General features: G+C 38.1%; 1 protein-coding gene across 1 annotated transcript in view; it reads left to right on the forward strand.

The window, feature by feature from the left end:
• Positions 1 to 742: 742 nt before the first annotated feature.
• stk10 (serine/threonine kinase 10) overlaps positions 743 to 16,156 on the forward strand; it is a 47,179-nt gene continuing 31,765 nt past the window's right edge. The window contains exon 1 of the mRNA XM_037687876.1: positions 743 to 990. Coding sequence (XP_037543804.1) covers positions 841 to 990 — 150 coding nt within the window. The 5' untranslated portion in view covers positions 743 to 840. The remainder of the gene's footprint in view (positions 991 to 16,156) is intronic.

The following is a 16,156-nucleotide window of genomic DNA, read 5'->3' on the forward strand; positions in this document are numbered from 1 at the left end:
GTCTGGACTTGGCTTTTTAAGTGTGTTGATATAAATGTCCACTAGAGGGGAGTGTTTCTCTAACTACAGAAAAGTGACACGTGAAGTAAACAGGTAACCAACATTTAATGCATTTTAAATTTGAACTAAACTGAAAGTTGATAAATAACTGAATACATTATCGACCGTATAACTCTGTTTTTTTAAGTCTAAAACTTTCCTAAATTAAATATAACTAACTAACTAACAATGAACGGTTGAAAAACAGTGGATTGGTGTGATTACAGAAAACTAATAAAGTTATCCCTGTGGAGTTGTTATAACTTTATTAAATGTTTTACACCCGGCTTTATTAAATGTTAAATGACCCTAACCCTAACCCCGCCGACGCTGCTAGCACTAACCCGGAAGTGAAGTCCTTCCGCCGCATCGACACCATGATGACGCACATTTAGAGGACTACATTTCCCTGACAGCACTGGGAGGACAGTTGAGAAATAAGGTGGGGCTTCGTCGCTCAGTCTCAATCAACAAGTTGCTCAGACACTCAGGCAGGCAGCAACTCCATCCGTGCGTCCGCAGCGGCAGGTGGTCAGCGCGCAGCTTCCAAAAAAGGATCATCATGACTCGGTTTCACCTTAGAACCAGCAGATCTGGAGTTTAAGATGGATGGAGTAGAATAACTTCTTCAATCCTGCTTTTTATCTCTTTTGTTTAGTTTGTTTTGTTAAAGCGGAAAGAAAAGATAAAAGTTTTCTCTGACAGGCGGCGCGCTCCTGCGTGCGTAAAACCCGAGATCCAAAGCGACTGATTGTTTTTAGCGTTTAATTTTATTGAACTCGGGTTGACGCAGACTAAATCATGCCTTTCGCGAAGCTGAGTAAAATCCTCCGGATTGACACCAAAAAGAAAGTGAAGCAGTACGAGCACGTCCATCGGGACGTCAACCCAAATGACATCTGGGAGATAGTTGGAGAGCTCGGCGACGGTGCGTTTGGGAAGGTCTACAAGGTAGGAGTGATTGCGCAAACACGCGGCACCTGCCTGTCAATCATATAACGACTAATACACTTTTATAAATTGTGTCAATCACATGTTCCTTCAAGTTTTAGGTTATTTTATAACTTTTCTTATCTCCCAGTCTTTTTTTTTTTCCTAGTCATTTATTTATTATTGGGCCACATTTTGAAGCGTTTCTGTTTTAACTTTCTGCGTTTTGGGATGTGTTGAACTCCTTCCAGTCACATGTGAGGTGTTTGACCTCACAAACATTGCTGCTAATCTATGACGGATATCTGAAATATGTTGTTGGTCCAGAACTAAAAGTTAAGAGTCACTCTGAACTCACCCAAATCAACTGAATGAATGATTTTTACTCCCATTAATTATCACATTACTTTTTTTTTTTTCAATTTGAAACATCTTCAAATGTAGAAAAAAACAAGAATACATTGTCGTCCCTCTCTGACACCCACCAGTTTTTTTTTTTTGCTGTGAATGCTCAACACAGTCAGCCCAGGGACAGTGAAAGCTCTTTTTGTTTCTTCCATAACTCCACAACCTCTGCCTCAGAGGATGGATTTAATCTGGACCTGCCTGAGCCCCCCTCTGTGACGCAGGGCACAGGCCCCCCCTGTGCCTGCAAACTGCACTGGAGCACAGTGGACACATTTTACGCTGCGGATGAAGAAATGCTTCAGAGGAATTCTGTCTTGACCAGAAAATGCAGCGTTTTTATTTTTCTAAGAAGGAGCCAACCTGTTTGGCTACTTGGGTTTGACTGGAAATGTTGCAGAAGGCATGAGGAAGGCGACTGTTCAACGTGCTTCAAGCAGCCATGTTGCGTAAAAGTGCATTTTACCTTACGGAGAAGTTAGAAAAAAGTATAAATCTCTGCAACAAGTTTGAATAAAAGTCACATAAATCATATTAGAGTGCATCTTTTTAAAAAAAAGTAAGGAATGACACCACATGAAATATTACATAATTAACTATTTTTCCCTTCAAGAAGCCAAAACTTGCTTAACTTGAGGGGTTATATCACAATTCTTTCCAATTCTGTTACAAAGCATGAAAACAGACATATTTAGCTGCACAAAAGCCTCAAATTAAAGCTTAAATCTGATTTAGGAATAATGTACATCTCATGTTTAGCCAAATATCAAGTTTGAGCTTTGGCTTCCATTTCCTCTCGTTAAGTGGAGGGACGTCTTCATACGTGCAGCTGGCAGATATGGAGGGTGGGAGGCTGAGTGGGAAGACGGATGATTGCCAAGACAGGAAATTGTGGGACAGCCGCTGGTTCTCTGAAACCGACAACTTCCTCACACAGCTCCCAAATCTCCGAGTAACCATCTTGTGTGTGTGGGAGGGAACAGCCCCGGGAGGCGAATTGTATGTTTTCTGTTGAAGTATTTGAGAGGTGGCCTGAGTGAGGGGTGGGGGGCTCAGCGTTCTCCATCACGATCAGCGTGTTGAGGACGTGAGTGCGAATAAAACTAAAGATGCAAAGGAAGGGTTAGCAGATTATCACAAAAAAATAACCGTTTTAAAGACTATTTTGCAAGAACAAGAGCCGTGTGCTTATGAAGCTGCTCTGAGGTTAAACAGGCCTCTAGCTGTGTCGTGTGAGTGCAAAGTGTCAAAAAGGATTCTCTAAAGGAGAGATGAGGACAAACTCATGCCGAGTCTTGTTCAACTTTTGTTTTCTAGAAGCTCAACACAAGAGAGTTAGATTTTAAGCGCTATGATGTATGTAACCTGTTAAATGACCTTACAACCCTCGGCCTATTGTTCTGTAACCAAGTTAGCTTATACGCTAACACCACGATGGTGGAGATTTAGCATCAGGCAGGAAACACCCTGTCCTGTACAACATAATGGTTTTTTTAAATGTGTGTACTTGAGCAGGATTTCTATTGGAGATTGGTGCTATGAAGATACTTGTGTGGGCTAGTTAAGAATCTAGTTTTACTTGTGACTAGTACAAAAGAAACTGTTCATAAGAGTGCATGCTGAACTATGCAAAAGTTTTTCAATCACACACCGTTTGCTTCTTATTTTTCCACCAACACAGACTTTCCTGTAACATTAACGTTGTCTCGATCAAAAGGTCTCCAGGCTTCATAAAGATCGCTCAGCTTTCTTCAGACTTCAGCTGCTTTTCACCTACTTTATATTTCGAACTATAAGGCGCGCTTTTCATTCAGCCTTTATTTAGACAGAAAAATCACATTGAGCCTCAAAGACTCATTTCCATTTGAGACCTGTGTTTTTGGCTTTTTTTAGTTGAGACCTGTTTTTGCACTTAAAATCCTTAAATTTTCTCAAAAATCGACAGTGAGCCTTATAATCCGGTGTGCCTCATGTATGAAAACAGAGCTATTTGTTGATATTGCGCCTTATAGTACAAAAAATATGGTATTTTTACTTCAGCTGATTGATTGTGCTGAGAGTCCACCGTTTACTGTTCTGTGCTTGTTGGAGGCCATTTTTTCTTACATAGAGGGAACCTTGTTTTTTCCACTTTTATTTGTGTGCGTCGATCACATGCAGAATTTTTTAACGCACAGGTTGGTTAAACATCAAAAAATAAAGTTTGCTAATAATCTTTTTAAAGAGTACCTATAGGGTGAACACACGATCTGAAGTAAATATATTAATAGTGTGAACGCTTGTAAAGCATTCACACTATTGTGATCCATTTTTTCTTTCGTACATTTTTTGACGTGGTTCTCGTCCTGCAGTGTTTAAGCTATTTTAACAAATCGTATATCAAAACGTTCATCAGTTCTTTCAGGACAATCCTATGACTTTTAGTGTTGGTGCAACTTTAGCTTGTTGAAATATTTAGCATTTTCTGCCACTTTTCATATCATAGAAAATTAATTGAGCTCATTTCCTTCATATCTTTAAATATGTTTACAACCTTACTGCTCCTTTCACATTTTGTTCTGCTTCAGCTTCTTTCAGCTTCCTTGTGCACATTTAGACATTTTTCAGCTAATTTCAGGTGTTTTTTCAGCTGTTTTGTGCTTCTTTCAGCTTTGTTCTGCTAATTAAAACATTTTTGTGCTTCTTCTAATTCCTTTCTGCTAATTTCATCTTATGCTAATTTCATCTTATTTCTGAAAGTTTCAACTTAGTCATTTTCAGCTACTGTTTAGCTGTTTTATGCTAATTTCAGCTTTTTTCAGATAATTTTCACTTTATGCTTCTTTCAGCCTAATCTGGCAAACATGTTCTTTCTACTTTCTTCTGCTTTTTCTACCTTTTCAGCTACTTTTTTAAGTTTTTTTTTTTTTTTTTTTAGCTAATTACAGCCGTTTTCAGATAAATTCAAGTTTTTCATGGTATTTATTTTGCTACTTTCAACCTATAACTTATTTATGGTAATTTCAGCTTCTTATGCTCCTTTCTGCTTTTTCTGCTAGTTTTGACTTGTTTCTGCTATTTCAGCTACATTTAGCTGTTTTATGCTAATTTTAGCCTTTTCAGCTATTTCCACTTCCTTTTGGTAGTTTAAGCTTCTTTCTGCATTTCAGCTATCTTTCAGCTATTTTTTGCTAATTTCAGCAAATCTTTTTTTTTTTAGCTATTTTCCTATATTTTGTGCTACTTTCTGCAAAGTTATACCAAAGTCTGTTTTTCATCAAGTTCTTCAGCAATAAGCATTCTCGCTGAATTTTCACAGGAAATATACTTGCTCTAGTTTTATTTATGTTTGTATATTGTGGCCCTGTGATAGACTTGCGACTTGTCCAGGATGTACCCCATCTCTCGTGCAGTAACTGCTGGACATGGGCACCAGTGACCCCCATGGCCCACAAAGAATTAGCAGTAATGTTAATGGATGGATGTGTGTGTGTTGTACAAACCTAAAGAAAAATGTTTCATTACAGTTTTTGTTTTAAGCAGTTGACATATTGCTGTCAATCAGCATGGCAGCAGGTTTTTACAGCTGATAAACTCGTAAAAACAGTGTTTGCGCCTCAAACATCCATCCTACCTACCTCGCTTCTTCTTTTGCAGCTTGCTGTGGTCGCTGGTGTCCATGTCCATCTGTCACTGGAAGAGGCAGGGGACACCCTGGACAGGTCTCCAGTCCATCGCAGGGACGCATGGAGACAAACAAGACAACCATTCACTCTCTCACCTAAAGACAAATTAGTTAACAATTAACCTTACATGCAGGTTTTTATTTGTGGGATGAAACCAAAGCATCCACAGAAAACCTATTATTGCACGGGGACAACCTGGAAAGGTCCTTTAAAGAGTTTTAAAGATGAGACTTTATTTGAGTATCGCCCTGTGGTGAGTTAATGTGAATATTTGGCCTTTTTAGACCAAAAACAATATATTTTCCCCTTTAAAAAAATTTAAAATGAAAAAAACTACTGGAATTTGGCAGAACACAAACAGAAATGAAACAATATTTACGGATGAATCGGTCGCTTTGGTTTAAAAAGCCAAGTAAATATTAAGAAACTGAACTTTTCAATGTCATCACAACCACCTGGATCTTCCTTATCATGTCATAACATGACAAACGTTTCTCTACTCCTACGTTCAGTGTCAAAGAACGTTGCGTTAAGCTTTCTTCACACACGCAGTGCACTTCATCAATCTGTCAGCAACAAGATGTGTCTGTGAGACATGCAAAGTATCCCGCTGGCACTGTCCAGGAATCTTATCAAGTCTTGCCTTTTCACATACGTGTGGATTTCAACACAACCGCCTCAGATAGATTTTTATAAGATAAGCACAGCGTTGAGTGAGATCATGATCCTAAATGCTTAAATAATAGCTCGAGCTTTCCTCCTCCAGATTTTTCTCCTTTTTAGTTGTCTTTTTCGTTTAACAATAACGTATAAGATTTTAAGTTTTATCAGAACACAAAGTTTCGTGTTTGTTGCTTGAACGGGAGTTTTTTTTCGTGTTATCTGATAAACGGTGACGGTGTTCTCAGGTAAACTCACTCATCGTGTTTTTCTCGACTTGACGGCCTCGTTGCACAAGTGCAGTTAAAGCTTCAGGTATGCAATGTTGACTTTTTTTTTTTTTTTTTTTAAATTTGCTGTTTTCAGCTGTTTTTGATTTAACCATTTGGTGCTTTTGTTGTTTAGAAAACTAACACTCAGAACTTTTATTTTACAAACTATCTTTTGCACCATCTTATCTGGAAGTGCTCAGACTGCAGGCTTACTCGCGGTTCCTAGAGTTTCCAAAATCAGAATGGGAGGAAGCTCTTTCAGTTATCAGGCTCCTCTCTTGTTGAACCAACTTCCAGTTTCTGTCCATGAGGCTGACACGCGTTCCAGTTTTAAGACTGGGCCTAAGACTTTCCTTTTTGATAAATCCTATAGTTAGGGTTGGCTTGTTACGCTGCTATAGGCGTCGACTGCTGAGGACAAATTGACCTAATTTCCTTAAATGATTTGCTAAAATTGAAAAAGATTTCATTTGATACTATTTCTATCTTAGTATCTTTTTTTTAATCTTTTTTTTTCCCCACAGTGATAATTCTGGTTAGAGATTCATGAGTCTAACAGCTTCAGGGTAGAAGTTGTTCCTCAGTCTAGTGGTTCTACACTTAATGCTCCTCAACCTCCCTCCTGAGGGTAGTGGGGCAAAAAATTGTGTGTGCTGGGTGAGTGGGGTCCTTCATGACGCATCTAGAGGTCAAACCCAGCTGGTCGAAGCAGCTGGCCGCTTGTCCTGAGCCTTCTGCTAAAGAAGTGCTATCAACTGGTGGCCCGTGGGCTGGAGTCCGGCCCACTTCATAAAAAATTTATAATAATAAAAATTATTATTTATTTATTTTTTTGCTTCTGGGTTTTGGGTTCTGTTTTTTGCATTTATGATTCAATGCAATAAAATAAACACATTTAAAAGATACAGATCATTGTAAAACTTTGTTTATCTACATAATCACTGCATGTCTGGCCCCCAAGCTGTTGGCTTTCAGAAACTGTGACACCCACCCCCGAGCAGTTTTGTTTAATAATCCTGTGCTAAAAGTTTCTTCATCATGACGGAGTTTTAAACTGAATTGAATTAAATGACTTGTATGCATGCTGTAGCTTAGGTCACTGTCATAGGCATGTCTGGTTAAGGCATGAGGGGTATGCATAGAAAAATGACCATGCCAATCACTAAATACAGACCCTTTACTAGAATTAAGAAATTAATTTATGTTGTCTTGTGCATGGAAAGCACTTTGTTTGAACATTCGACACTTGTTTACTCTTCTTGAATTCTGTGCGCATCGCTACAGTCGGGGCATGAAACAGATGAGTTGTTGGTTCCTCTCACTAATTAATGAGTCACGTGCCGCTGAGCACATTGCCCTGCTGCTGCCTCTGGTGAACCGTCTCCATAGACACTCTCAGGATGTGAGGATACACGCCGTCGAATCCCCATGGTCCCCGTGGCTCTGGAGTGTAAAAAGACTGTGCTAAACCTGGACTTTAATGGTGTTCTGTAGTTGGTGCCCACCTGAAGTACAAACTCCGTTTATTCAGGCCCTCTCAGAAGAACAGCTTGTCTCAAGTACATGATTAAAATTGAAAGATGAATTTGTTTTGTAACTTTTTTTAAATGGAGGATTGTTGGTGATAACATATTGACTCATCTTTGACAATTTTAATCTGGTCTTAAAATCTTTTTATCAGTCTCATCATGTTTCAGGTCTTTAACCAGTGTTTTGTTCATCATTTACAGCATGTCAGAGCAGTTGTTCAGGTATTTTAGAGTTGGTTTCTGTGAAAAGGCTGCGAACAGCTAATGGAATAGTTGCTGTATAAAGCTCTTTAAATGAGAGTTTATTTCTGACTCAACTGATGAGTTGATGTCTAGTCCAGGGGTCTGCAACCTTTACGATAAGAGCCATTTTTGCGCCTTCGTTCACTAAATTAAACGTGTCCAGAGCCGCTACAACTGTGGTTAGCAATTGGTGGCCTATGGGCCGCTTTTGGGGGGTGGGTTGTAGCCAGTAGAGGCCACATACTGTAAAGCTAAAAATGTTTATTTTTTTTATTTTTTTTTTACATTTATTGATATTTTTTACAATTTAAAACAAAATAAATAACAGATTATTGTAAAGAATGAAAATATAGTTGTTGTTTTTTTTTTAACCATTATTTAAATAAATTTAAAAAATAATAAAACTGCCTTGTGCAGACCTGTGATTTTATTTTTTTTATTGTGGGCAAAATGATTAAGTATAGAAATAACGCATAAAGTTAGTTAGTATGTTTTACTTATTGTATTAGTTCTAGTATTCACATATTTGGAAATGACCAAAAAGCTGAACAATAAAAACTACTAAAAACCAGCTTTATGTATGTATTTATTTATTTTTGTTGTTGTTAAAACAACCAATAAAATTCAGTTTTATGTCAGTTTTGGTCAAAGCTTGAAAGAGCCGCTGCAGAGGGACCAAAGAGCCGCATGTGGCTCTGGAGCCGCAGGTTGCAGACCCCTAGTCTGAACAAGATAACTTTAATAATATTTATTCCTGCAAAAATATTGTGATTTTACCAAATGGTAATACCTCAGGCTACAGCTAGCTGTTGTGTGTATATATATATATTTTTTTAATTTAAGTAATCATACATTTTTATAAGTAATTCTGTATTGTCAGTGTTGTAAAGATTCATAGAACAGCTATATGTTAACTGTAGACGTTTTAAAGACTGGAGTTCCTTTTAAACGGCTGGAATCCACTTTGGTTTTGTTCTTGCTAAAACTAAATTTGAGCGCATTGTTCTGGTTAGAAATATCTTCAAATCAAGACGTTCAGTTTACAGCAGATACTATAAGATAGAAATTGTTCATAACCTTTCCATAAAATCCTATACTTTTAAAAGATCTGAGCGGATAAAATTCATAAAGGCTCACCAAAAAAAAAAAAAAAAAAGTCACATTCAACTCTAGTCTTTGCTTTTTAACCACACAGGAAAGATATATTTCTTAATCCTTTTGGTTTAAAAATGATTAAAAATGCAAAACTCATGACACTTTTGAGCATGACACTGCTGTCACGGTATGTTGAGGTGTAGTCGGCGTAGAGGTCATCCCTGCTGCAGAAAGTCTGTGCTTTCCCTGCGTCTAATCTCGGGGCACAGCTGAGCCCATGCTGACTGATAAGAGCCCAGCTGGTTGGGTGGGAGCACCCTGTGCTGGGAGTCCCCGTCAGCCCTGTGACCCCAATGCTGGGGCTCTTAAAAGATGCTTTCCAACATCCTTAGATTCATTGCAATGCTCACTGTTTGCAAAGCCGAGTTTGTTGAGCTGCATTTTTTTTTGTCAGAAAGTCTCAGTTTCATAAAGTTTGCTCATTAACGCTTAGTTTTTTTTTGTTTGTTTCTAATACGGAAGGGCTTGCTATCATGTAGTTGGTCTGTGTTTATGTTTTTTTAACCCACGTTGCCACCGTTTTAATCACAGTGGATATAGTTTCACTTAATAATCTTGCAGTACCTGTTTGGTTTTCTTCTTCCTGTAGCACGCTCTTAAAAACCAGAATTGTAACTACCACAGTCTGTTTGTGCTGTACTCGGGAAGTGTTTCTCATTTGTCATGAGATTCTTGGTTGTGAAAGTTCACTTAGAAAAAATGATTGGCATCTTTTTTTAATTTTTTTTTTTTTACAAGGTCTTTTGTAAAGTGTCATAATTTCCGTCCACACTGAGCTGTTTTACTTTGAATTTTTCACTTTTTTTTTTCGTAATGCTGATCAAAACATTCACATCCTAAAGCGACTGCTTCATTTTAGGGCGTGTGGTTGACGTTAGCATGAGTGTCACTCAGTTTCATGCTTCACGCCTAACACGCCTGGAAAAGCAAACGTCTTTTAAATGCAGTCAGCAGATTGGGCAAGAGAGGAAGCTTGGAGACGATGCGTCGGATGTTTCTGTTTGTGCCCTTTAAAGCTGTAAAAGTTTAAAGTTTGTGTAGCTGCTACACACGGACGCCTGCTGACGGAGGGTACGCAGGTACTGAGAGCCACATTCCTGCTTGCAGGACTGTAAAGAGAACATACAGAGGAGGGGAGGTTTATAGGTTTATGATGGGGCAAAGGTCTAACACATTCATGTTGCCACCCCCCCTGAAGGGAGGTGTGTGCTTTGCAGAGAGCATAACTCTGCAAACATCAGCATGTGGTAAGCTCGTTCAACCAGGAGGTGATTGACCTCAGGAAGTCATCAGATTCACTAACGGTGATTGTGTTTTCCAGGTATACATATTAAAACGTTGGCTATAAGAAGTGGAAGGTTTTTGAGGATTTTCGTTTTAGGTTATTTTGTTCTTGATGGTGTAGTTTGAATATGAACTGTCTGGAAGCTTTTAAGCCAAAAAAACCCCAAAAAACCACAGAAATTAGCATAAAGCTAAACATTGTCGGTGCTGAACACGTTATTTCCCAGCTTGAGTCAGAAGAAAAGACTGCGTGTTAATTTTAAAGTGTAAACAAATGGTGCATTCAACACAAGTCCGTGGTTATTGAGTCAGTAACATTGTCTTCCTAGTTTATCTTTCAGCTTACGCTTTTATCAAGCAGACAGTTGCTGAGATGTAAGTAAAACTTTACACAAGCAGGGGTGATGAACAAATCTGACAAAAAATAAACGCATGCTGTGGGTGGCAATTAACAAAAACTAAGTTTTGGTTAAAGCAGATAATAAGCATATAATCAAACATTAAGCCTATTGATTTATTTATTGTTATATATTCACTTCACAAAAAAAAAGTTAAGTCAGGTCATCTGGACAGATTCTTCACTTTTTGTGATTTATTTACCTGGATGACTGAGCTTACATCAGGACTTACATACTCAATTAATCACCGAGTCGAAAACAAAAAAAAAAAAGACAATAAAAAGACCTTGGCATCTAACAAAACTTATAATTATTATTATTTTGTAAGATTGCAGGTTATATTTAAAACCGACCACCTTTAAAATCAGACGCGCACAATAGTTAAGATTTCGTATGAGGAGTAATGTAAAAAAAAATGGCTATGTAAAATTTTAAAGGACGTCAGGACTTTATCACCAACGTTTAAAATATTACAACTATTATTTTGTTTTACAGAATCCAGAGAAATCACGGTATATGGAAGGGGTGATGCCTGAAAACAGATATCCAAAGGTTACGACCTCCATTTATAGCATTAAAAACAAAATTCGATGGCAAAAAACTCAAGAACAAAACCTGAAAACTATTATTAATCCACAAAGTTTGTTCCTACTGTTGCAACTGTTATACTTGCCAATAATTACATAGTTTTTTGAATAGAATTCCATCAAAAATTCAAAACCTTTTGATGATAAACATCTCATTCCTCAGCATGAAGAACGCATAAACTATCCGGTTAGTCATCAGCATACTGTGCTACGTGGTGTGTGTGTGCTTATTGCAATGAAATCTTGCACATCTGTAAAGGTGCCAATTAAGTTAAATGTTATGTAGAGGTTCTTAGGCTTCAACCCACACATGCTGTCACTCAGGAAACATGTTCTTCAGGGTGTTTTTTTTTTTTTTTTCAGCAAGACAAACGACATTCTCTGTGTATTACAACAGCAAGGCTCCGCTGGAAGAGCTCAGGGTAAACTGGTCCAGACGTATCTCCTATTATTAAAAAGAAAAGAAAGTGTAAACATTCATAAACCCCAAAACTTTTAAGCAGCACCAAGCATGGAAAATATAAAAATTTATGAAAGCCAATTAAAATATCAAAGGTGTGTAATACTAGTCAATTGTTGGGCTTTTTGCTAAAAATAGTACAATAGCCTGAGTGCAGCTATTTTCTGCAGACAAACGGGGAACAAATGTGATGAGACGCAACATTAAAAAGTTATTTGGACCGTAACCATGGAAACCAACCCCAAACAAGGACAAAGATTGTTGTTCTCCGGAGTGCGGCTTAGCGAGAGTTTGTGGGTTTGAAAACAGAGAGCTGTTGTTTTCTCATGGGATGCTGCAGCAGCTACGGTCCGCAGCACTTCTACTCCCTTGAGATTGTAATTCTTAAAAAAAATAAAATAAAATAAAAACTTTTTTGCCCTACATGGTTTGGATTTTTTGTAGCATTAGTCACAAATTATGTTCTTCCATTAGGTCTGGACTTTTGATTGAAAATAAAACTTTTTTTTTCTTTTCTTTAGTTTCTAAACCCTCCTCTGCTACTCTTGGGTCAAAATGACCCACGAGGCCTCAGGGTTTGCACTGAAGCATTATGGGTCATTTTGACCCGAATAACCAGGAGGATAAATATGTGATACCTGTGTGTAAGATTTTGCTATTCTTGAACGCACCTAATAAATGTTGATCTAAACACAATCGTTTGCACAACTAGACAAGTCGGGTTTTGCTATACGTTGTTTTTTTGATGTACTATTACTCAAATTTACGTTTCCTTTTGAAGTGTTGGTATGTGGAAAGTAAAATATAAGCAGTGTTGCCAAGTTTGCTTATTATAAGCAAATTTGGGCTTGTTTGTTTTTAAAGTCGCTTGCAGAGTCGCGGGTTATGTTTTTTTTTTTTGGCTTGTTTTTGAACGTGAAGTTTCTTATTTGGGCTTGACTTTCTTTCCGAGTGAAACTTGATTATCTCCCAGCTCCGCACAATAAAGCAAAAGACGAGTGGTAGTAGGTAGTTTGTCCCTTCCACACCCCCGTTTCCCGTTTATCCCTCCCGCCGCCCAAGTTGGCGAGGCGAAAGGCGCACACCCAAACCAACGCTCATTCTGTGGCTGACCACTAGGGGGCCCCAATCACACGCAGATGTCAAGATGTTTTTTTTTCTAAAAATATGTAGAAAAAATTATTTTTGTCGCTTACCGTTATTCCATTGTTCAGTTACTCTGTGATCTCAGTTGGAGTTGAGTAAACGAGGTGATCGAACTTAGCTCCTGTGTCGTCATTCACAATACCAGCCAGCCAGAGCCCAGAGTGACGAGACCACGGCATGTGTGTCTTTGCATTCAAACGGTTTAAATAGTTTTTTTTTTGTTGACTGTGTTTACGATGAGTTTGCTGTTACATATGCAAAATGTGGTGTTTTATTATTATTATTATTTTTTATCAGAGCTTAAAAGTATATTATTCAAAGTGTTAGCACAATTTTGCTGTTATGTGTATTGTCATAATACATGTATGTTTAAAAACGGCCTCTGTTTTACACAATGTGGCGGGTTGCCAGTTGGGCTTTTTTTGGGCTCGTTTTCGTAGAGCTGGTTGCTTGTTTCTATCGTGAGATCTGGCAACACTGCATACAAGTACAAGAGCTATGGATATAATTTGAAGACATAAATATATCTTCATACTGCCAATTGTGAACAGATTTCCAAGCATGCAAACCGCCTGTCACTTGACATCATACTGATTTTTAGAAAGTAAGGAGGTTCGATGTGAGATGAACTGAGATGTTTAAAGTGTTTTTTCCTCGTTGTGTGGGCATAAGCAGTTTCAGAGATTCGCATAAAAACAAACACTTGTCGCTACGTTTTATACTAGAGGATCCTGTTTGACGTCACACGTTCCCATCGCAGCACAATAAAAGGCGTCACAAAAATGCACAAGGTTTGGAATTTGTCCGCCCCGTTTTCTCCCCACATCCAGTCATCAGAAGGCCAGAGGCACATTCCTCAGCCTTGTTACCACTGACATGTTGCAGTTTTGTGCGAGGGTGAAGGCTCTTTTGAAGCCGGGTCAAGAAAGCTGTTTGAGTTTACAACAGCAGCCTAATTTTGAGGATAAAAAGTAAATATTTCTGAAGACCAGGGCTTCGTGTTTCTCCTTAATTTTGTCCAGCTGAAGATGTCCATGGGAGGGGAGCTGTGGTGAAATGTTTCAAACCTGGTCTTCAGCAGATATGGCTCTGTCCAGTTCGGCTGAAACACAACCACAGTTTGTTTATAGCAGTGTGATGCTAACGACACTGTGAAAGTGAGTGTCTCAGCGTTTACTGTTGAGGCTTGTTGCCCGACTGACTGATGGTTTGATGGCAGGAGCAGACGACCTGTTGACTCACACTGTGGCTTTTCTTTGATGGGTGTGGGGGCAGATTTTACTCTTAGATGCCAAATGAAGACACAGATGGCCTAATGTGATGAGTGTGAGTCACTGAGGGTCAGACATGTTTTCTCAGATGTTTTCCCACAACCCCTGTAAACCAAGAAGGCATCATACATCAGCAGGCTGTTTAGTCTGTTGTTCCTGCAGGTCACTGGATGAGCACGCGTACACCGAAATAGTCGTAATCTTTGGTTTTCTCCCCAGCGCACATCACACTACACATGTGGTGCTCCTCCTAGAAGTTGACTTTTTGTAGAAGTCAAACCGCACCATCTTTGAGGGAGAAAATACAGAAATGGTAACACATGTGATGTATGTCAAAGCATGACATCACGTGATGTTGGTCTCATCACTGTTTTATTACCCCGACTGTCCTCACGCAGATCATGTGGTTCTGACCAGGAACACAATAGAGTTTTACCACAACGTATCGTCAGTCTGCTTTCGCATCATACGTCACACAGTGTTCATCCTTTTGAATTCCGTGCCATCTGAGTCACTCATCGGTGCGTTTCTTTCAGTAATTAGCCTGCTCTCGCATTGGTATCTACTCACTGTGTAGCTATGCAAGTCAGCAATTTAATATCTGTTTAGTGCGGGGGTCTGCAACCTGCAGCTCTGGAGCCACATGTTGCTCTTTGGTCCCTCTGCAGCGGCTCCAACTTTTGACCAAAACTAACATAAAACAAGTTTATTGGTTGCTGTACCCACAAGAAATGGCTAGTTTTAGTAGTTTTCCTGTAATTGATTTTGTCAGTATGTGAGTGATGTACACAAGGAGCAGTGGTGTAGTCTACGTGATACGCCGGTATACAGAGTATACCCACTAGAAAAGTTTAAGAATTTCAGTATAACCACTTAAAAGTGCCCAATGATAAATAACATATAATTAGGCATGTGTCAATGATGCGTTAAACGGCAGTTAAATGCTTTCGTAACAATTTTATCTGTATGCAGCGCTCGTTTATTACACTTGCTTATCCAGCGAATTATCGTATAATTATGTACTTACTACTTAGTACTTGAACATGTTTTGCTTTGATACCGTTTTATAAATTCTGTAACGTGTTTTTAATACAAAGCCAACTGTTGTACAAAGTTTGTTGTACATTTATTCAAATATAAGCATTAGAGAAATTTGGAAATGCTCAATATGCTTAAAAATCAAAATAAATTGATTAAATTGCACTAACTGGTGTACTTTGGTTTCTAAGCGCAGTATACTCATCACAAAAATGAAGACTTCACCACTGACGACGAGTAAAACTTGTTGACTACGTGCTAGTAGTTTGTTAGCCACTTCTTTTAGCTCACTTCCAGTCATCTCTTTTCTCAAATTCACCAAATTTTTGGGAGGAAATGCCTTTCAGGCAAGGTGCTGAGAAGAAATATGGTGAAACTTGATAACAAAAAAAAAAATGAAAGAAAAAAACAAATTTGAAGCATTTATTTTCGTTTTAAAATTCAATCATATATCCAACAATCTGGCCTAATTCTTAACTTTATGCTTTATTACTTAATAATAAGATACTTTATGAATTGTTTCCACAATTAAAAAGGAAACTCTCATAAGCTTGCACACTTGTTCAAATTTTTATAAAATTGGTAAAAAAAAAATAAAAAAAACATTTTTTCTTCTTTACATAAATCCAGTCTTTTTTCTTTTGCCCTAAAATGTAAAAATATCAATAAATATGAATAATAATTTGATATTTTAGTTTCATAATATTACACTTACTGTCTGGAAAAGCCTCCTCCAACAGGCTTGAAATGGCCCATGGGCCACCAGTTGATAATCACAGTTTTAGCAGGTTTTGTGGCTCCAGACATTTTATTTAGTGCACGAAGGAGCAGAAATGGCTGTTTTGATCATAAAGGTTGCAGACCCCTGGTTTAGTGGCTTTCTGTGGTTTTTTTTTTTTACAGCTGGAAAGTAGCTCAGTATTTTTTATTGAGCAAGTTATCAAAATTGATTATTTCTTGTTGGATTTTCTACTGGAAAGTTCATTTGATGTTCACGTTTTTAAGCAGTTAATTTGGCACAAATATCTTTCACATCCATGTAATTCCACAACTTACACCTTAATGTCTTCTGTA

Source organism: Nematolebias whitei, chromosome 14 (assembly GCF_014905685.2).
Source record: "Nematolebias whitei isolate Nwh7 chromosome 14, NemWhi1, whole genome shotgun sequence".
NCBI lineage: Eukaryota > Metazoa > Chordata > Actinopteri > Cyprinodontiformes > Rivulidae > Nematolebias > Nematolebias whitei.